The 23040-nt window shown below is 42.6% G+C and overlaps 1 protein-coding gene across 1 annotated transcript; it reads left to right on the forward strand.

Moving 5' to 3' along the window:
* Nucleotides 1–204: 204 nt before the first annotated feature.
* LOC121445653 (kinesin-like protein KIF3A) lies at nucleotides 205–18615 on the forward strand (the record flags this gene model as incomplete). Its single annotated transcript, XM_041647795.1, has 14 exons — nucleotides 205–344; nucleotides 881–1078; nucleotides 1348–1522; nucleotides 3400–3498; nucleotides 5319–5390; nucleotides 7361–7369; nucleotides 10303–10459; nucleotides 10840–11020; nucleotides 11192–11302; nucleotides 11918–12043; nucleotides 14478–14531; nucleotides 14804–14872; nucleotides 15352–15476; nucleotides 17543–18615. Coding segments are annotated over 14 exons (1565 nt in total), but the record flags the coding sequence as incomplete, so codon positions are not given.
* Between the last annotated feature and the right edge of the window lie 4425 nt (nucleotides 18616–23040).

Consider the following 23040-nt stretch of genomic DNA (forward strand, 5'->3'; position numbering starts at 1 on the left):
GGTAGAGTGCTTATCTAGCATGCACAGAGTCCTGGGTCAATCCCCAGCACTCCATAAGCTGGGTGTGGTGGTGCAGGAGGTAGAGAGATAGGAGATCAAAGTTCAGGGACAGCCTGGGCTACAGAACACCCTGTGGAAACAAAAAAAAAGTAAACGTAAAGGCATTCTGTTACAGTTTTTAAGGGTTTCTTTTCTTTGTTAAAGGTTCTGTTGGTGCAACTAACATGAATGAGCACAGTTCAAGGTCCCATGCTATTTTTACAATTACTATAGAGTGTAGCGAGAAAGGTGTTGATGGAAACATGCATGTCAGGATGGGGAAGCTCCATCTTGTGGATCTCGCTGTAAGTAACAGGACGCTACTTTTTCCCCTAAAGATTGATTTATTTATTATGTATACAGTGTTCTGCCTGCATGTGTGCTTGCAGACCAGAAGAGGGCACCAGATCTCATTACACCTGGTTGTGAGCCACTATGTTAGCACTGGGAATTGAACTCAGCACCCTTGGAAGAGCATTCAGTGCTCTTAACCTTTGAGCCATTTTTCTAGCCCACAGGATGCTACTACTTAAGGGAGAGTTGTTCTTGTGCTCCAGTTATCTGTTAATAAAAATTAAAGCCAAAAGGCATGGTGTACATGTGATTTTAAATTGCTTATTATTGTGGGATATCTGACAGTAGACATAGTAGCATTATGACTGTGCTTTTTTTCACCTACTTCCTAGACTTTTTTGTCTATTCTTCCTTCTTCCCTTATTGTTTTGAAGTGAATTCCAGATGCTACATGGGATATTTTAAATTACTTTTAAAAACCCAGATTTTAGAAAAGTACTTCTTGGTTTTAAAAAAAAAACTTTAGTTTTTATCTGTTTATTGCTAGGGGTCAGAAAGACAAGCGAAAACTGGAGCCACGGGACAGCGCCTCAAGGAAGCTACAAAAATCAACCTTTCACTCTCCACCCTGGGCAATGTCATCTCTGCCTTGGTGGATGGAAAAAGCACGCATGTGCCATATCGGAACTCTAAACTGACGCGTCTTCTGCAGGATTCCTTGGGAGGGAACTCAAAAACCATGATGGTAAGACTTCAGTCATGGCATAGTTAATTTGTCTAAGGCAAATTTAAGATTCTAATTTATTTCCATAATTGGTGTGAATAGCATTTTACAAATCAATTCCTTTTCTTTGTGTATTACAAAATGTAATTGCCTGTGGTTGTATTGTTTCCATACCTATATGATTGATACTGGTTTTTCGAAGACCAAACCGTCTATCTAGTTTGGGCATTTGTTTTAGTAATGATGATATTAGTAGCTGTGTAGAATGATTTACGTTTCTAATTCAACAGTGTGCAAATATTGGGCCAGCAGATTATAATTACGATGAAACCATCAGTACCTTGCGGTATGCCAACCGAGCCAAGAACATTAAAAACAAAGCGAGAATTAACGAAGACCCTAAGGACGCTCTGCTTCGTCAGTTCCAGAAAGAAATAGAAGAGCTGAAGAGAAAGCTTGAGGAAGGTAACTTCTCACAAAGCTTACTGTAGTTGAGGCTTGCTGGTGACCACTGCATTTACTTCCAGAACAACCTGCCAAGCACTAGCCTCTAGCATTGACACTTAATACCTTAAGCATGTGCATTTGTGTGTGTTGGACATGTGTGAGTGCAAGCACATTCATGCCATGGTGTATGTGTGAAGGTCAGAGGACGCCTGTGGGAGCTGATTCTCTCTTGCATTATGGTTTTTGGGATTGAACTCATGGCAGACTTAGAGGGCAAATATTTTACCTCCTGAGCCCTTTGTTAAATTGTAACATTGACATTTAAAAATACTATTTCTGAGGAATATGAGTCTTCTAAGAAAATGTTTTTGTTTTTGTTTTTTTTTTCTTTTTTTCTTTTTGGTTTTTCGAGACAGAGTTTCTCTGTGTAGCTTTGGAGCCTGTCCTGGAACTAGCTCTATAGATCAGTCTGGTCTCAAACTCACAGAGATCCGCCTGCTACCTCAGCCTCCTGAATGCTGGGATTAAAGGCATGCACTACTATTGCCTGGCAAGAAAATGTTTTCGAAGACCATCTAGATTACAAAGTTTGAAGTCCCAGCTCCTAATGGTGGTGGCAGCTGTGCACGCCTTTATTCTCAGCACTTGGGAGGCAGAGGCAGGCCAATCTCTGAGCTCGAGGCCAGAGTGAGTTCCAGGACAGCCAAGACTACACAGAGAAACTCTGTCTTGAAAAACCAAAACAAAACAAAAACAGGAAAGTTTGAAGTCCAGCTGATGGTGATGAAGAGCTTCCTGATCAGTTCTGGAACTCCCACGCCATTTACAGGGGGATGAACCCTCTCTGACTGGTATAGACTCCCTGTACAGCAGGTGAAGGGCCTGGAGTCTAAGCCATTGGAGTCTCTGGGGGAAGACCCAGAGACCACTGGTGTGTCTGGGGAAAAAGCCTGAGAACCACTTCACAGATAGTAAAGTTGTGTTTTTAAATGGCCACTAGGTGGCATTTGTAGCCAGTTTGTTTTTAAGATCTTTTATTCCCCTAGTTAGTGCTGAATGCATGCCTTCATTTTGATGATTTCATTTCCTTCCCCTCTCTTTGCCTTTCCCTTCCTCCCTCCCTCCTTTCCTCCCTCTTTCTCTCCTTCTCCTTCTCCCCAGGGTATCTCTCAGTAGCCCTGGCTGTACTGGAACTCACTATGTAGACCAACCAGGCTGGCCTCAAACTCAAAGATCCACGTGCTGTCTCTGCTTCCCAAGTGCTGGGATTAAAGTCGTGCGCCACCACCGCCAGGAGTTCTCTTAGTCCTTGTGATGGTGTGGCTGTGCACATTGGGTAGACATGTTCTAGTCCCTGTGTATGTGCTGGACACGCAGCCAGAGGTAGTCGTATAGTCATGTTCTCTGTGATGTGTTCGACTTCATTTTTATTCTTCTGATCCTATGTTCGGTAGGCAAAGGCATTAAAGGACTTTTTTGTTTGTTTTGTTTTTGAAAAGATTTCAAAAGTCTAAAAAATAAAAAAATTTAATTTTTCTAAGAAAGTAAAATAAAATTTCTGTGTACATGTGTGTGAGGTTGCATGTGAATATGTGCATGTGTGCATGCTTAGAGATGATAACAGAATGTGTCCAAGTACTGTTCATTGTTTCGGTGGGCAAGGGGAAGACAGGCTCTCTCATGGACCTGGAACTCCCCAAGTAGGCTGGGCTGGCTTGTGAGCAAACCCCAGAGATCACCAGTGTATACCTGCTTGTCAGGTACACTGTGAACATTTAGGTAGATTTTCAATTTGTGTTTGAGCAACAAAAATGTAATGAATTGAATGAATATAGGCCTTTTCTAAATAGCCAGGGACTTGGTACAGACTAAAAATGGTTAAATTTCTGTCCAAGGGGAAGAAGTTTCAGGCTCTGACGTTAGTGGGTCGGAGGAGGATGATAATGAGGAGGGTGAACTTGGAGAAGATGGAGAGAAGAGGAAGAAGAGAAGGGGTAAGTTCTCTTCATGTTCTGATTGCTCACAGCTGGCTAGAATTGTTCCCCGATGATGTCCACTTTATATTGGCATTTTTAACTATGGTATTGGTTCCAGCAGGGAACTTATGCTGTATATGGTTAACTTTGTAAACATTCTCTCTGGTTATGTTTGCTTACCCAGGATGCCATATCGTCTCCTGTAAAATTTTAAGTTGTGAAACTGTGGTAGGAGATATACTGTCTTCCAGTTTTACATCTGTGTTAGGTCCCTATCGGTTTTTGAAACTAGGATAACGTGGGATTTTTCTTAAAGTGATGTTGTTAGCCTTTAAAAATAATTTGCAGGTGGTGAGCTTGTGTGAGAAATACAGTTTTTCACTGAAGTCCATCCTTTTTTTTTTTTAATTTTTTTTGGTTTTTTTGAGACGGTTTCTCTGTGTAACAGCCCTGACTGTCCTGGAACTAGCCCTTATAGACCAGACTGGCCTTGAACTCAAAGAGATCCTCCTGCCTCTGTCTCCCAAGTGCTGGGATTAAAGTCGTGTGCCACCACTGCCTCCCCCTCCCCCCACCAAGTTCTTTCTTTGTAAACTGTGTGGCATCCTCACCCTTTGGAGCAGCTTCCAGCATGAACTGCTTTGCTGAGGCTACAGAGGGCATAAAGAAAAGAAGGTCCCTGCCTCATTTCAAACCCCAAGCGCTCCTCAGCTCCTGCGGGCTGCTGCACAGTCATAGTTAATCAGTCTTGGTGAAAACAAGCCCATCACTGCTCGGTGGGAGCCCAAATTAAAAACTGAAGATTTTGTACATCCAGAAGACAGAAAAAGCACCAAGTAGGGCAGAAGTTGGCAGAGTACAGTGTGCTGGCCAAATCCATGTGGAGCCTTTTTTTTTTTAAAGTGTTCTTAAAGCAGCCACAATCATTTGTTTATGTGTGATCTATGGCTCTTTCACATCAAAACACTTGACCTGGTTCTTTGCAAAAACTCTTTATCAGTCCCTGACTTAAAAAGTGTTTTTAACCGGGTGGTGATGCACGCCTTTAATCCCAGCACTTGGGAGGCAGAGGCAGGCGGATCTCTGTGAGTTCGAGACCAGCCTGGTCTACAAGAGCCAGTTCCAGGACAGGCTCCAAAACCACAGAGAAACCCCGTCTCGAAAAAAAAAAAAAACAAAAACAAAAAAAAGTGTTTTTATTCATAGCTAGTTTTTCAGAGTAAAATAATGTTTTTTTTTTACTTGAACTGAGAGTAGATTTACTAAAAATAAATTTATATAGAAAAAAAGTGCCACGGTTTAATATGTTAAAATATTTTAAATATGTTTTAACTTGTGCTGAGAAGCTTAACATTTTTCTCTGAGCCTTGTTAATTATGCTGTCAAGCTTTAGACATAAGTAAAATCTGGTAGCGTGTTTTGGGGGGGGTGGGGACTTGGAGACATTGCCTTGTCTATAATGAAGGGCGGCTGATTTCAGTAATGTGAATTGTGTGATTTTTTACATTTTAAAGCTGTTTCTTTTTCTTAGCAGTGTGTATAGACTTGCATGTCACTAGGTGACATTTTGGTCATTTCAACCCTCTGAATAATTATGTTCAGATTAGTAGTGGGGTTTGCACTACTGCGGATCTGTAAAGAAATGCAGTTATAATCCCGCATGGCTTTGTGACAGGGAAGCAGCTGGACTTAGTTGTAAGCTAGAGTGAGTCGCTCTTGAATGCAAAGCTTGATTGTCCTCTAAATTCTTCCTACAGAACTCAAGTTTTCTCTGTGTATTTTTGTTCATTTCTTGTTCCCTCTCTCTGGTTCCGTGGGCTCGTTTCTTTGTCTTCCAGGCAGTAGCAGCAGCAGTAGCTCAGACTCCACATGTTCTGTCATAGAGAAGCCTCTGGATGAGTTCTTGCCTCGTGAGTGGCGGCCCTCACCTTCTCTAACAGAGCTCTGGCTTCTCCATCACTCATGGGCTTCATTTGAGAGATGCTGCCCCACTCCCTGTCATGACTGGTTCATGTTGGGCTCCCAGGAGGAAAGCATGTGGCCCCACCCTGCCATGGCTTCAGTTGACTGAAACATAGGCCAGAGCCCATGTTTGAGACAGTAGAGGAAAGACTCATGCTTTTGCTGCTGAGATAATGCCAAGAGAGCCAGCGAGCTGTGTGAAAGAATAATTCTCAGGATTCTATTTTATGCTTCATTATATGTTTTTAATTCTGGTCAGTGTAACAGATGTGAACAACACATCTTGAATCTCTACGAGTACAAATTAATGTTTGTTGGTGCAGCGGCGCCCAGTGTAACAGGCCATGTGTGCTCCAAATAAAGGATGAGCGAAGCCTGAGGCAGGTGAAGAAGACCGAGTAGCGCTTCATCCCAACTGGATGCTTCCCCACTCCTGATATCGGTCAATTTTGAGACTCTTTCTGAGATGTGATTAGAAAATTCGGAGTCACACAGAGTGCATAAAGTCTGTCTAGACTTCTTTAGTCTTAGATATTTTTTTAACTGTAAGTTAAAAAGCATTATTTAATTTTGTCTATTTCTACTTTCAGAAGAAAATGGAAGTGATGCTTGCTTTCACCACCTTGCAGCTTGCTGTCTCTTAAAGCATTATCTGTGTCCTTACCTTTTCCAGACTAATGGCAAAGGCCATTGCTTTTAGCTTTACTAGGGAAAATCTCAGGAAGCTCAAGACACTGTGTCTGTTGACACTGTTGAAGCAAATTACCAGAACAGCTGACCTCACCGGATAGTTTATAAAATACATGGCATTGTTCAGACACCACATAGAAGCACAGTTTTGTATTATAAACTGTGAAATGAGAGAAAATATATGAGAGGAAGCATTGTAATTTAGTTTTCTGTTCTAACACTTACCATTCTTAGAGAGTAGTTATATGAAAGTAAGTTACAAAATGAGTTGTACCTTATTCAATTCAAGACTTTTTTTTTCCAATTCAAGAAGCTTTAATTGCTGTTTTCATACCTAGCATTTAACTTTGTTGTCATAACATGGATGCGTTGGGGAGGTGGAGAAATTATCGTCCCAGCATGTGGTTGCTGTGTGTAACTTGTGTGTATTACCCTCCCATTAAATATGAATGGCCATTCAATGTCCCTTGCTTGAATCATCAGCTGTCATTTATTTATCTAGTCATTATTTAATCACCCAGAACAATCAACACGTAGGCTGAATGTAAGTTTGCTACTATACAGGTGCACTTCATTTTACGTATTTAGAGAGAGCTGCTTAAAAATAAAGTTAGGAAATAAAATATTGTGAACTTACTGCCTTTAAAATTCATTAACCCTGTTGTTAATCTCACGACCAGTATAAACTTGTGCAAAATAGTTTATCTGTGTAGTTACTTCAGGTCTACCTGGTGGATTTTCTTAAAATGGGGAACACCTGTAATGTGTCTTTATAGGAGAAACATTGAATTGGGAAATTTGGGAGATGGACAGTGAGAGCTTTGTTGCTTTCAACTTGCGAATTTTAAAAATTGACTTCATTTTTGTTTTTGCCCTTTTAGATGTTTTTGCAGGTCTCAGTAGGTTCCCAATTCCATGTCTGTAATCCATCAGCATATGCACTGAGCTGGTCCACTTGCAGGGGCACTGTGGGCACCTGGGATTGTGTGGGAACCGCAGAGGGGATTGATTGCGTCTAGCATTCGTGGTGTCTTCTTATGGAACATGCTTTCTTTTTCTGTGGACTCTGTTTCAGTTTTGATTATTTGATTCATGTCTTTGCTCATGCCAAGTGAATGCTGTTACACGTTTTCTCTGTTTTACAAAGGAAATAATGTTTTCCTTTCTTCCCTCCTCATCTCTGTGCACATGCTTCCTGTCTGCGACTCGCTTACCGCTTCTTTGCAAGACCAAGCAGGTTGGTGTGATTGGCTCGCACTCCACGTGGTGCAGCTACTCATTCTCTCAAGACCTTTTATTTAAGTTCTTCACATTTTTTTTTAATTTAATAATTTTTACAAGGTAAGTATCTGTCTTTTTTTTTTAAATTCCATTTTAACTATTTTAAAAAACTTTTCCCCTAAATCCTTAATGATCTACTAAACCAATTTTTGAAAATACACTTATAATTGATTTGACATTCAGGCCAAGAGTCCACACCATGGGTGCTTGTGATGCCGGTACATTAGTGCTACCCTTACACCCACCTGCCAGGTCACCTTCACTCAGGTAGCACCTGGCAAAGGGGAAGGAAAAGGCTCACTACCTCCCTTTGACATCAGAATGCCTTTTTAGATTTCTTTCTTTTTTTTGTCCTTAGACAGGGTTTCTATGAGTAACAGCCCTGGCTGTCCTGGAACTCAATTTGTAGACCAGGCTGGCCTTGAACGCACAGAGATCCTTCTGCTTCTGTCTCCCAAATGCTGGGTTAAAAGTCTGTGTCACCAGCTGCCTTTTTAGATTTATTTACTTAAAATTTTTGTGCAAAGTTTTATCATGGGGAACTAGAAAAGTTTCTGAGATTGTTTTGTTTTTTTAAGTTGATTTGGTTGAGGAGACTGTGTATGTATGTATTGTCCTGGGAAGGAACCCAGGGCTTTGCACCTGGTGGCCAAGGACTGAGCTACGCCCCCATCTCCTTTTAAAAATGTCTTTAGAAGCACATGTAGTCTCTTATCCCATTGGAGGGATGGACGTGCTCAGTGGCTGCACAGGGGCACAGACCACTTCAGGCTCCTGCAGCTCCTTCCCAGTGGAGGCTAAGACTTGTACACAGGGGAGCACAGGCTCAGGATTAAGGCATCAAGGTATGCCTTAAAGGTCTATGTACAAGTAACTACGGGTCACCAAATTTTTACTTTTTACGCAGTCACATTTAACTTAAAGTGTTATTTGAAAAATAATACCATGGCTTGTCACGGTGTTTCTGCCTAGAGCCACATGGGACTTGAATGTGTGGACTTTTGAACTGACCCTAGATGTGTAGAGAGTGTCTTTGTAAAACCCTCGTGCACAGTGAGACACCTGATTCTAAAACATGGGTTTGAAGGGATTACTATGTAAGGCAATCAGTTCATCAAGAGACAGTGTTTATATATTTTTATGGGCAACCCTTTTGTATTACTCCCTCCTGATGGGTTTTTGGAACTCTTTTTTTTTTTTTTTTTTTTTTTGGTTTTTCAAGACAGGGTTTCTCTGTGGTTTTGGAGCCTGTCCTGGAACTAGCTCTTGTAGACCAGGCTGGTCTCGAACTCACAGAGATCCGCCTGCCTCTGCCTCCCGAGTGCTGGGATTAAAGGCGTGCGCCACCATCGCCCGGCTTGGAACTCTTTATAACATTAGCAAAACAAAACACTAAAAGTCCAAAATTCATTTATTGACCTGTCTGTGCCTTTAGTACCCATGCCTTCTACACACACTATTTTGGTTTTAATGTATTTGCAATTTTTCTCTAAACATTTGTAATCCTGAGGTGGAAGTTACATACATGTTTTATTGTTGCATATACTTCCTGAAAACCTCAACTTAGACTTTTCTCCTCAAATTTTTATGGATAAAAAAATCTTTTCAAGTAATTCAATTGGGAATAGAAGTTAACTTATTTATGAAAAATTTTCTTCTACAGCGTAATTTAGAACATTAAAGGCAGGTGGCTGTGCCAGTAGACTGAGGCCCACCGCTGACACGGAGTGCAGTGAATCACACCACACCAACTGCCTGGATCACAGCTCTTAGTTCCTCTTTGGTTTTGTGCCTAGATTTTGCTTTAGACTTTGGTTCTGTAAAAGGAAGGATGCCATTAAACCCTTGAGTTCCTAATGAGATTTTGTGTTGAGTTGAAAAAGCCTGTGCATGACCCTGCCTTTCATGATTCCTACAAGAATATACTCAGATCTGTGGTGCAATCATGATTGTTTTTCAGTCCCTTTTCCTTCTTAGCAGGAGGAGCTGGGTTTGGGGTGGAGACGTTAATCTGTAATCCTCCATCCTCGTCCCTCGGGAAGGAAGTTGAGAATGGCAGACTCTCAGCAGAGCCTCAGGTCTGACAGTTCTGTGAAATGCTTGTTGTTCCGAGGGAGCGCGTTTCTAAGAACTTGCATCAGCCAGAAATGAACTGTCATTGGCTCAGTTTCAGAACCGTTTTAATAAGCTAGTGTTTGTTTTCTCTTTCTGATTTTTTTCATCTAACTTGATGGCGTTGAGGTTCACGGATGAACTTTGTGTGAGCAGGCTGCGTCCATACACCTACGCATGCTTGGGCATTGCAGTCAGCTGGAAGCTGCATTCACCTACGCATGCTTGAGCATTGCAGTCAGCTGGAAGCTGCATTCCATCTTATTAGTTGGTTTTGCTTCTACTGACTGTTGTTTCTTAGCATATTTGATCAGAGTTAGGGACTTTGATGGTCTAGGTTGACATAGTAAGTTACTTTGGAGGCTCATATGTGATTTACCAGTGCAGCTTATCAGTGTAAAACACCTGCTGTAAATGAGTAACTTACATAATGGCTGTGAAAATGATTGAAGAATCATTTTCCCTTTTAGCCTCTCTGCCATTTGGGGACCCACAAGCTTTGCTTTTTTATTTGGCGTTCCTATTACTTTCTTTCCCTATTTTTCTGCTCATCTACTTTGTTTCTCTCCTTTTTTTTTTGTTTTCCCCTTACATATCATTATACAGTTGGACAACAGTTTGAATTTATTAATGAATTTAAAAAGTCTAGGAACCACGAAGTAGAAACGGAAGTTTAACATTTGCTGACTGGGTATAGACAGTGCTATACTAAGCTAATTCTTATGTCTGAAACATTGACTGCTTTTAGTGACTGCTGCAATTACATGACTCAAATAGGTAAAAAGAAAGTTTCCCCAGATAAGATGGTGGAAATGCAAGCGAAAATTGATGAGGAGAGAAAAGCATTGGAAACAAAACTTGACATGGAAGAAGAAGAAAGAAACAAGGCTAGAGCTGAACTGGAGAGACGGGAGAAGGACCTTCTGAAAGCCCAGTGAGTGTGGTGGGGTCCAGACAGGCTCGTGGCTGCAGTTTCTGTGTTCTTCATAGGACTGTGCATCAGGAAAGTCAAGCAATTAAAAAATAATCTAAAGCTTGATCTTTGTCTCCAAGATCGCTGTTTTAGGGTAGAGGGTCCACCGTGTGTGATATTTTTAAAGCTTGGGTCTTTCTGATCATTTAATCTCTGTAGGAGAAAATATTGGCCCATGTGAATGATACCTTAGCTGATGAATTAATGCCATGTAGTGGTGTGATTTGGAGAGATAAATCACATGACTGAGTTTTTCTAAGTGCATCTTCAGTTCTCCTTCAATGGGGGAGTGAGATTAGAGCGGCAGACAGGAATTTAGAGTGCTCTCCTCTTCCTTATAGACAAGAGCACCAGTCTTTGCTGGAAAAACTCTCTGCTTTGGAGAAGAAGGTCATTGTTGGTGGTGTGGACTTGTTGGCCAAAGCTGAGGAGCAAGAGAAGCTTCTTGAGGAGTCCAATATGGAGCTGGAGGAGAGGAGGAAGAGAGCTGAGCAACTTCGGAAAGAACTCGAGGAGAAAGAGGTGACGCCATGTTGAGTATGGTGTGTGAGGCATGCCTGCCCTTTCCAGAGGGAAACTTCCAGAAATAGGGTGGAAGCAGACTTGAAGACAGTAGTTAGGAAACATCTAGATCATTTGTTGCATTGAATTTGTGACTTGAAACTTTCTGAACTTAACCTGTTCTTATCATAGCAAGAACGCTTGGACATTGAGGAAAAATATACCAGTCTGCAAGAGGAGGCGCAGGGAAAGACCAAGAAATTAAAGAAAGTCTGGACCATGCTGATGGCCGCAAAGTCAGAGGTTCGTGTCTTAGAAACTGCCCACAATGCAGTTGAGAATCTTAATGTGAGCTTATGGGTTTTTTGTTTTGTTTTTGTTTTTTAAGACAGAATTTTTCTATATAGCAGGCTGGCCTTGAACTCAAATCTGCCTGCCTCTGCCACCTGAGTGCTGGGATTAAAAGTGTGACTACTGCCTGCTGCCACCACCGCCCCCACAACCTAGCTTTGTGTGGTTACAGTTGTAAAGCACTAAAACACTCCTTTCTGTGTGTTTGCAGTGTTGTCCTGCCACGGCTCTAAGTGACACAGCCTAGCCAGTGACAGTGTCGGTCTGTGCACGAACTGGCCAGTTCTCACCAGGCCTTATAGACCCCTGTCCTGGGCTAGGTGCAGTATTTGTGATTAAAATCTTGTTTTGTTTGTTTGTTTGTTTGTTTGTTTTTTTGAGACAGGGGTTTCTCTTTAGCTTTGGAGCCTGTCCTGGAACTCACTCTGTAGACCAGGCTGGCCTCAAACTCACAGAGATCCACCTGCCTCTGCCTCCCAAGTGCTGCAATTGAAGGTATGTGCCACCGCCGCCTGACTTATTGCTTAAAATCTTGTTTGCTTTATACTGTCATGGGTTCTCTGGTAGATGGCTGATCTCCAGCAAGAGCATCAGAGAGAAATTGAAGGCCTCCTGGAGAACATTCGGCAGCTCAGCCGTGAGCTTCGGCTTCAGATGCTCATTATTGATAACTTCATACCTCAGGATTACCAGGTGAGGGGAGAGTCTGATTTAGACATTGGGTCATTGGCAAGGGCTAAAGAATAAAGAATAAGCCCGTGTAACTAATTAAGATGTTACATGTTTACTTTGCAGCTGTCCTCTGTAAAGCTTTCTTGAACTAACGCCATCATATAAAAGTGACTTAGGGTTACTATTGCTGTACTAAAACAGTATAACAGAAGCCACTTGGGGACAAAAGGATTTATTCAACTTACACTTCCACATTAAGTTCATCACTGAGGGAAGGCAGGACAGGAACTCAAACACACCAGGAACCTAGAGGCAGGAGCTAATGCAGAGGCCATGGAAGAGTGCTGCTTACTGGCTTGTTCAACTTGTTTTCTTATAGAATCCATGCCCACCAAACAACGTATAGCACCACTCACAATGGGCTGGACCCTTTCCCATCAATCACTAATTAAGAAAAATACCTGCCAGGCAGTGGTGGGACACATCTTTAATCCCAACACTCAGGAGGCAAAGGCAGGCAGGTCTGTGTGAGTGAGTTTGAGAAGACAACCAGGGCTACACAGTGAAACCCTGTCTCAAAGAAAATGCGTTACAGCTGGATCATATGGAGTCGTTTTTCAACTGAGGTTCTCTCTTTTCAGATAACTCTGGCTTGTGTCAAGTTGACATAAGACGAGCCAGCACAAAAGGTGTTAGTTTTCTTTAAAATGCAATTCTCTTTGTGAGTATCTAAATATCTAAATAAGAATGTGTCAGTCCACTGAAAGGAAGAATCTTGGTTCATGTAAATGCATGAAATCTAGGTGAAGGTCCTGTTGATTTATTGACATATTTTATTAGAAAGTAGAGATGGAACTGGAGAGGTGGCAGTGGTTAAGAGCACTGCCTGCTCTTTCAGAGATCCAGATCTAACCCCCACATGGCAACTCGTAGCCATCTGTAATTCCAGCCCTGGGGATCCAACACCCTCTTTTGTCCTCACAGGCATCAGGCAGATGTGTGGTGCACAGACACACATGCAGACAAAACACTCATGTACATGGAGTATATGCATAACTACTTTCTTAAATAAAAAATCAGAATATGCTGCTGTCCTCTGTGTGTGTATAAAAATAGAACATGAAAATGCTCATTATAGTCATCTTTACAGTTCAGTAACACTGAAGACACTGACTTGGTTGTACAGTCAGCCGTCAGCACTAGTCGTTTTCAAACGGGGTAGCTGTTAATCACTAGCATAATTTAAAATCTTATCTTTTTCTTTAAGTATATGGGAATGTGAGTTTGTGCACAGAGTCTAGGCTAGAGTATTGGGTCCCCTCAAACTGCTGAGTGTGGATGCTGGGATTCGCCACAGGTGTGTGCAAGTGCAGTGAGCACTCGGCCCTGGAGCCATCTCTCCATCCCACCTTCTAGTAGATTCACAATGTTGTCAATCTCAGAAAAGCTGTGAGAAATTTTTCTGAAAATTTCCCTTCAGACCTCAGTTTCCCTGAGTCTGTGCTGGGTTTCTGGTACACTCCTGGATGTCCCAGTTCCATGTTGTGACTGATAACCCAAGTTAGCTGAAAGCTAGACTGTGACCTGTTTCTAGCTGAGTCCTTTCCCAGCCTTTCTACCCTTGGCCTCTTCCAGCCCAGCTTGCCCGTCCTCCTGATTGCCAGGATTCAACTTTTGCTTCTTTTTTTTTTTATGTAGTTGAATAGTGTCCACATGTGTTCTTAAGAAGTGTGTGTCTTTAAATTTATTTTTATTTTATGCATATGGATGTTTTCCTTGTATGTGTGTGTATGTATGTATGTACGTACCATGCACATGCTTGGTGCCCACAGTGACCAGAAGAGGTGTCGGGTCCCCTGGAATTAGAGTTACATACTGTTGTGAGCCACTGTGTAGTGCTGGGAACTGAACCTATTTCCTCTGCCAGAAAAGTTGGTCTTAACCACTCAGCTAACTCTTCAGCCCAAGGACTGTATATTTTTAAATGCTTGATGCAGTATGTCATGTTTAGAAACAGCTTTTTTCACTTAACACTGATGGAAGTGTAGGTCTAATGGGTCAAATGGTTCAGCAATAAAGGCTTATTCTGTAAACCTATGACCTGAGTCTGATCCCCTGGAACCCACGTAAAGAGAGAACTGACTCCATAGAGTTGTTCTCTGACCGCCACATAAGGACCATGACTTCCATGACTTGTCCCTACCCCCGTCATGCATGTGTGTGTGTGTGTGTGTGTGTGTGTGTGTGTGTTTATGTATGAGAGGGAGGGAGGGAGAGAGAGAGAGAGAAGTGCCCTTAAAAAGAGCTTAGTTCAAGGCATGGGGAGGTCAGAGGGATTCTCATGAGCAATATTAGTGACAGATACAGGAGAGCCACACATTTCTACTGTCAGTTCTGGTCATAGTTTTCAGTGTTCTAACTGTTGACTAAAAGTTGGCTTTGACTCTTTCTAAAGGAAATGATTGAAAACTATGTCCACTGGAATGAAGACATAGGAGAATGGCAGCTGGTGAGTATTCACCCTGCATGAAATTATGGCGTGGAGCTGGTGCGGGCTGCTGTGGAGGAAGGTGGTGCTGGGTGGATCATATCAGAACTCGGTGGACCATTCTTGGCAGTGCATTAGGCCTGGTGCTTCTGGGTGCTGGGCAGCACATTGGAGCCTTTCTGCTCCAGGGTTCACATCATGTTTGCTAGTGAGCCGTCAGGATGGCTTACAGCGGCCTTCCCAGGTCTCAGTATTGATTTAGACATTTCTCTTCCCTCTTTTCCTTTTTTGAGAAATGTGTGGCCTACACAGGAAATAACATGAGGAAACAAACCCCAGTGCCTGACAAGAAGGAGAGAGACGTGAGAGCACTTTACACACTTGTTTGTCTTTACTAGAATGGGAGTCGCTTGCTGCCTTGTTCCTAGTGTGTGGGCTGAGCTGTTCTTTGGTAAAAGAGAAGAGGCTCTTGGGTGGGGCTGTTAGGACAGGTCTGCTCTTGGGCATGCACTTAGCAAAAGTCACTCCTGGCCTGTTGTCACTCTCTGCTGTGCCCTCTTCACTGCTCTGGGCTGTGGGATGTGGCGGGAGACTAGGATGCCTTGCTTCCCTCAGTCCCAGGTCATCCAAAGTGCTGGTTTTAGAGAAAGGAAGACAGTTTTTCTTTACGTCTGGGCTCGTAATTCTCCAACTTAGAGTGCATTTACAGAGTAGGATAGAAGACTCTCTTCAAAAGGGTATTTGATTTTGTTGTCTTTTGCCCAGTGTCAGTTTGTGTTTTAAATCTTCCTCAAATCTGATTTAACTTCATGTGTGTGTGTTCGTGTGTTCGTTCTTGTAGCCTTTTGAAGTAGATCTTTCCCACGTGTACCTCGCCTATACAGAGGAGAGTCTGCGTCAGTCTTTGATGAAGCTAGAAAGGCCACGGACCTCCAAGGGGAAAGCAAGGCCAAAGACTGGGAGAAGGTGAGGACAGCCCCAAGGCCTAAAGTCCTAAAGTGACTGTGTTGTGATACTATGGTTAGATATATCTCAAGGAAGCCAAACTTTAGTTAACATGATGCGTGGTTTGAAGTTATGTTCTTATGCAATTACAATTTGATAAGCAAAATATGGATAAAGAATTGTACTCTGGTCTATAGAGCAAAAGTTTCAGGACAGCAAGAGCTGTTACACAGAGAAATCCTATCTCAAAAAACAAACAAAACAAACAAACAAAAAGAATTGCATTCTGGGACCGTTGTAGTGGCACACACCTTTTATCTCAGGACTTGAGAGGCAGAGGCAGGCAGAGCTCTTGTCTACATTTCAAATTTCAAAACAGCCAAAACTGCAAAATGAGACCCTATCTCAAACAAAACAGACACAGAACTGCATTCTTTCAGACTTCTGCCCATGGGAGGAGCAGAGCTGGTTTCAGCTTGCCTTGTTCGTTCCTAGAGTTTACCTACCACCTACTGTCTTGTCTAGGGTCTTAATTTTCACACTAATTCTCCTACTAAGACACTAATTAAGTTGCCTAGTTAGGCTCCTCAAATACTATATTCATCCGGGTGGTTTTCTGACGGAGATACTGCCTCAAGAACGTTGATTTCTCAGGGAAGCGTGCGTTTCTCCCTAGCACCGCTTGTGAGTCGTGTAGTTAGTGCTTCGTCTCGTCAGCTCACTGGGAAGCCTGGGCTGGCAGTGCTCCTCGTGCTCCTACACTGAGACTTTTGCTTTACATATAAGGTGACGTTAATGGGTTTTATGTCTTTATGTTACATAATTTTTTAGATGTAATATAACACTAAAAATGTTGGAGTCATTAAACTACGGCTAGAAAGAAACAGCTACATGCTAAGATGTATAATAATATTTTTGCATTTTTTAGCATTTAGATGAAGTGATTTAAAGATTTTCATATGCTAGCCGAATCTTCACATGGAATCTTTATAATATATAAGTATTTATTTTATCTTTATGTGAGTGTTTTGCCTGCATGTTTATATGTGCACTGGTGTCAGATTTCCCGGAATAGTTGGTTATAAGCCACCAGTATGGGTATTGGGGTGTGAACTTGGGTCCTAAGGAAGAACAACAGTGCTCTTAAGTGTCATGCTATTTCTGCAACCCCACACGTGTAATATCAGGGAACAAAGTAATCTGTCCTGAAAAACAGCTCTTGAGTGGTCCCTCCCTGTTAGAGGGTTAGTAGATCCTCCTCTGAGCTCTGTGGTCGTTAGGAAGATGCATTTCAGATGTGGCAGATGGTGATGAGCCACGCAGAGAAGGGCAGTTGAGCAAGCTGGTGAGTGGTTCTGTCCCTCATTAGTGTAGGAACAGAGGCCCCATTATTACTGGACCAATGTCTTTATAAAGAGAATCCAGATTGCTTTCATGAGGTCTCTCAAGTTCAGCTACATTTTTTAAATTGTATAGACCTTAAAACAAATAATTTGATAAACTATTAGATATAGTTTCTATAGTGCACCACTATAAAATACGCTTTTTGTTTAGCTTAAGTTAAAGAAAATATTTGTGGGCCAACGTGATCCAGACTCAACTCTGTAACAGAATAAAAAACTAGTCTTCGTGGGAAAGAAGCAGATATGTGCGCTAGATGATGTGCTTGTGTTCTCTGTGAGGGCCCATGCAGTGCTTTATGAGAGGCGTGCAGGTCAGTGTGCTGACAGGAGCAGAGGAGGCACATGAGAGTGCTGTAGGCTCAGACACTGGGAGTCCTGCTTCTCTGAGGCTCTCTGTACTGTTAGCCTCAGAGGAGATGACCAAGGGACATCCCTGATAAACTTAGTGGACACCTGTCTGCACCTTGCCTGACCTTGTGCTCAGCTCCTCACCACTCTGGATCACTGTACTGTGGCAATTTGTTCTTGTATTTGCTTTTGGTAACCTTATCTACTCTGGGTATTGATCAAACTGCTGTGGTCAGGCATGGCCAGTGTTGGTCCATTGTGGACTCCGGCCACGTGATGTGTTGACAGTCTGTTAGGGAAGAGCACTCACCTTGCATTTTTTTCTTCTCTTAACAGAAAGCGTTCTGCAAAGCCTGAGACCGTAATTGATTCTTTACTTCAGTAAATGTTACAGAATTAAGGTTACAATAAAAAAGAGCGATATTCTCATGCCTGGACAGAAATCCTTAATTAAGACTCTGAGGACACCTGTGTAATTCATATAATGTAAGCTGTAAATTATGGAGTGAGGCTGGAAATAGTAATTTTCCTAATAATTCTTAGACTTTGAAGTTTCTGTAACATATAAGTGTGCATAGGTCATGACTGTTGGGGATGCCACGCTATGCAGCAATGCTCTGTGGAAGGAAGGGCGCAGTTCTTACAGAACATTGTGGTTGTATGTGAATGTGTGTCTCTTAGCTTTTACTCAGCTATTGTGTATCTAGATAAGCAGAATCTCAGAGTAGAAGAAAGTCTGTCTTGTTTGCACACAGTGCAAATGCCTGGGGGCTCATCTAAACAGTAACTTCTCCTAATACCTGCAGGTCTGTCTCAGTGCATTCTGACTTTATACTGATGTTCGTTGCATTTAGGTATGAGATGACTGATTTTATGGATCTCCTGTAGAAATTGTATAATTTGACAGCTTTGCAGTTTGCATTTTAAAGGTACAGTTTGAGCATGTGCTTCATCTGGCCACCCTCCACCAGTTTCTCTCACCCTAACTCCACCCACATTAGCCTTTTTTTTTTTTTTTCACTTTAGCCTTTCTTGTTGTTGCTGGCTTGGTTTCCCTCCCAAAGCTAACACTGACCACCTACCCTAGCTCACACACGTTTTTAAAGGTTTCCCTGGACATACGGCTTACAGACATTCTATTGCTGCATTTTAAGTTTTGATGGAAATGACTGTATACAAATTGAAACCAGTCTCATTTTTCAGAAAATGAAGCTAAACCAGAAGAATACGTATTCTTTATATCATTTACATACATAGAAAATACTGTTCTGAGTTTCTTCTGTTGGTTAATCCACTTAGGCCATATTCCTCTCCGAAAAAGTTATATTCAATATATAGTAAAATAAGTTATAATAAATTTTTATAATAAATGTTTTTGCTTTTTTGGTGTCTACTTATAAAACTTTTTTTTTTTTGGTTTTTCGAGACAGGGTTTCTCTGTGGTTTTGGTTCCTGTCCTGGAACTAGCTCTTGTAGACCAGGCTGGTCTCGAACTCACAGAGATCCGCCTGCCTCTGCCTCCCAAGTACTGGGATTAAAGGTGTACGCCACCACCGCCCGGCGATAAAACTTTTTTAAGGTTATGAGCTCTTATGCTTCGGAAACCTATCATGCTTTCTAAGTTTGAAATTGTGCGACCACTCCAAGCTCTTGATTACAACGGTTTTGAGACTTCCCAAGTTGGGATTAACTAGGTTAGTATGATTTTAGAAGTTTGGGTAAATAATGGCTTATAATTACAGAGCTGTGTGTAGGCTGTGAATGACTGAGTAGAGGTGCAGCCTGGTGAGGTGATGGAAAATGTGGAGTCTTCCAGAAAGAGAGTGTCCTGTATGTGCAGTGTGTGCAGATATGACCGTGGCCACGGTGGCAGTGTCCTCAAGGTAGTGAGTGGCCTGGGTACTGTGGCGTACTGAGCAGAGTGTGTGTCTCATAAAGGCTCATGTGAGCCAAGCGTCTTGGTGATGTCTAATTTCTTCATGGTGTAAATTTAACTGTTAGTAATGACAGAATCTTAATTTAACCTGTAAGGAAAATTAATCTATGTGCTTTCATTTTAAAGTCTGTGCTTCTATCATGTAACAGTTTAGTTGGCCTGGAAGGAATATCTGTTGTGAATTAAACTAAAACATTAGAGATGTTGATTCTCTAAGGTGTGTTAAAACCTATAACAATAACAAAATAACTCCATAAAAACTGAAAATATTGAGAAAATTCTCTAAACATCTTAGAAATTTTGTTTGCTTGCTTGTTTCTTGTTTTGAGATAGGATCTCTCGGTGTTAGCCAGGGCTGGCCTGGGACTCAGGATTCTTCTGCCTCAGCCTCCAGGTGCTATGATTACAGGTGATGTCCTAACACCAAACAGTGTGTTCATGAAAGCATTTGTTCTGACCAGGCGGACATGGTTCATTTTCTGAAAACCGTGTTAGATTCTTGCCAGGTTGGGAGGTCCGTTTGAAGACAGTAGGACACCCACTTCTGTCACAGCAGCACTGACTGCTCCTCACTTACTGTGTCTTTGTCCACAAAGGAGGAGTTTGTATTTTCAGTGCTGATTTCTTGAATGGATAAAAATGAAGAACAAACTTGCTTAATGTTTAAAATAAATGTACAGATTTTAAATGAGTGGGACAGACCTGTAAATAGGGTATTGATGAGTATCCTTTTCCCCTTAATTTAAAAAGTAATATTTATTTACTTGAAAGGAACCCTAGTAGGAAGTTGGCTCTGACAGCCAGGCTCTCCACTCTGTCTGTTGTGATGTTCAGGCTTAGCCGAGGGAAGGCTGTGCAGCCAGTGTTTCCCTGACAACAGGATCCTCCCACAAGATGTTTACATTCTGGAGAAGGTGATTTTCTAGTTTGTGTTTTTGGCAGTTGGAATATCAAGGTTGTTTTGCAGGGGAAGGTGTTGCTTCATCTATGACATGGTTTTAAAGTCATGATTACAGTTGTAACGTTTCTGTTTTCATCTTAGGTTTAGAATGTGTCCCATCCTCCTTGCCCCCTTTTAAGGCGTAACACAAGGAACACCCTTTTTCCTATAGAGCTGTGAGTTACGGATGGGCAATGTTTACATTTGCACACACCGTGTCCACCCAGTTTCTCCTCCCTCCTTTCATTCTGAGATAGACTCCCATTAGCCTAGGCTGGCCACAAACCCTCTATGTAGCTCAGGCTGGCCTTGAACTCCTGATCCTCCTCTACCTCCACCTCACAATTGCTGGGATTACATTTATGCACCACTACACCCCAACCCTTCTCCCCCATGTCTTAATATATAGAATTGTTTTCTTCTTTGTTCTTTTTCTTTTAACTACTAGAAAACACAGTTTTTCCTAGTGCCTTTGAGCTGACCCTGCAGTTTTGACTAATTAGAATTCGTGAAAACCTGAGCAGCATTGCTGTATTGCTGTTACCAACCAGGACACAAACTGTATAATAAGTTGGCTGTGTTAATTCAAAAACTACACTTGGGTGTATTTTATGTATAAATTGTATTTGTTTAAGTTGTATATATCAGTGTTGTGTGCACATGCAGCATGATAAGATGAGAAATAAAATTCCTCCCAATGCCTACTGTCTTTTAAGAGATTTTTATTTTGTTGTGTCTGCTTACACATGTGTGCACCATGTGTGTGCTGTGTGCCTGTGTTGACCAGACAGTGTTGGGTCCCTTGAACTGGAGTTACAGTTATGAGTTGCCATGTGTGTGGTAGACAGGCTAAAGAAGTTCAACATGGGCCTTGAGAAGGTTTGACTTAATGATTACTTTAAAAGAACTTTTTTTTTATTCCAAGTTAACATACAAAGTGACTGCGTGTTGTTTGCCATTTTCAGACATGCATTTCACTAGGCTTTGCTCATATTCATCCCCCTTGCTTGCCTCGGTGGCCCCCTTTTCTACCCAGATAATCTTCTCTCTGCTAGCTTTTATAGAGCCCCCCTCTGTGCCAGACTGCGGCCATCTTCAGGAGTCCAGCTTGGAAAGGAGGTGCAGGGAATGTCACCCCCAACTGGGGTCCCAGCTTCTCCATGGCTGTGCCGATGCCACCATCTCCCCTCATACTTCCCCAGTGAGTCTGAGGCCGTAGACAACTAGGGCAGAATTACTCTTGGTTATGGGAGGGAGGCAATGACTGGGCACTTGAGAGGACTCCAGGACAAGCCCCCAAAAGCAAAGTTCTCTAAAGCCTGATGTCCTCTAGGAATGGATGGCTTCACGGTTTCCTTCTTAAGGACTAAGTTGTTTTATGAGTTTGCATGTTTGCCTGCATCTATGTATGCGCACTGTAAATGCGCCTGGTGCCTACAGTCCCAGGAGAAGGCATCAGATCCCTTAGAACTATGGGTCCTGGAAGCTGAATTCCAGCCCTGCAAGAGCAGCCAGTGCTCTTAACTGCCCAGCCGAGCTGTCTGCATAGCCCTCAAGAATTCTTTCCATTGCTAGATGATCTAATGAATTAGATAATTTAATGAACTAGATGATCTAATGGCCTCCCTATCTCTGGCCTGGCTGACCATTCCCTACTCCTTTCTTTGAGACGAATAGCATTAGTTTGGGGGGAGGCACATGAGTACACCTCGTGTGTGCGTGTGTGCAGGTGCGGTGTTCTTACGCTCCAAGGGACCACTGGTTAGGCCAGGCTGGCAGACCCGGGAGTCCCAGGTATGGTCCTTTTTCTGCCTCCCCAGGCCAGATGCTGCTATGCTCTGCTTCTTAATGGGTGCTGGGCCAAACTTAGCACTTCACTTGCTGAGCTGTCTTCTCAGCCATGTCCCTTCTCCGCTTTTAAGATTTTATTTTTATTTATGTGTTTGGTGGGAGTGAGGGTCGGGAGGTATTTGCCCATAAATGGAATTGCCAGTGGAAGCCAGAAGGGAGCGTCAGATCCCCTTAAGCTGGAGCTACAGACATTTGGGAGCCACACAGCATTGGTGCTGGGAACTAAATGCCAGTCCTCTGGAAAAGTAGTCTGTGCTCTTAACCTCTGAGCCATCTCTTAGGGGCCCCCACCCCAATGCTTTTTGTTTGTTTGAGACAGTCTTGTTTAGCCCAGGCTGGCCTCCAACTCTGTACAGAGACAAGAGTAACCTTCAGCTTCTGATCATCTTGACTCCACCTGATTGCTGAGATCACGGGCAGTAGACACCAAAGGCTAGCTACCATTGCTGTTTCCTGCCCTCATCTTTTCCAGTGAATCACTCAGTTCCATTGTAAAACTAGGCAGTATCTGAATGAGTGGGAATTACCGTGAGCCCAAGTCCAGCAGGAACAGTCCAGGGGCTCTGAAGCCTTTGGGGTCTGAGCTTCAGGCTGAGGGGCAGGGCCTTCAGGCACATTAGTGGACTAGCAGAATTGCTCCTTAAACCGTTTGATTTGCAAAGCAAATCAGGTATTCCGTCTTCCTTCGGAAGCTGAGCCCTTGTGTGGGAAAGTGGAGGTGAAGAGGCTACTTCAAAAACAACCTGTTTCCTCTCAGCATTTATCTTGGGCTTCCTGCGACCCAACCTTCAGGTTACTTTTATCAGTGTTATCAGAACATCGGGCTGTCTTACCCAGACACGGTGTGGCTCTCTGAAGCCTGGGACAGATCAGATGTCCTCCCACACCTGCTCCCCTCCCCCAGCCTTTCAGAGGACTGGGGAAATTTGAGTTGTAATCAAAGGCTGCGTTTCTCCGATTGTAGCTAAGAATTTAACTGGGACTTTACAACTGAATAAAATTTTCTCAGAGTCTGATACCAATCTGAACAAAGAGGATATTGCCTAACCCAACCTAAAAGTGCCAGAGAGGCTGCAGAAACCCTATGCTGGCCTCACTTCTGATCTC

Source organism: Microtus oregoni, unplaced genomic scaffold (genome assembly GCF_018167655.1).
Source record: "Microtus oregoni isolate MIOR12 unplaced genomic scaffold, Mior012 000255F_ref0000239, whole genome shotgun sequence".
Classification (NCBI taxonomy): domain Eukaryota; kingdom Metazoa; phylum Chordata; class Mammalia; order Rodentia; family Cricetidae; genus Microtus; species Microtus oregoni.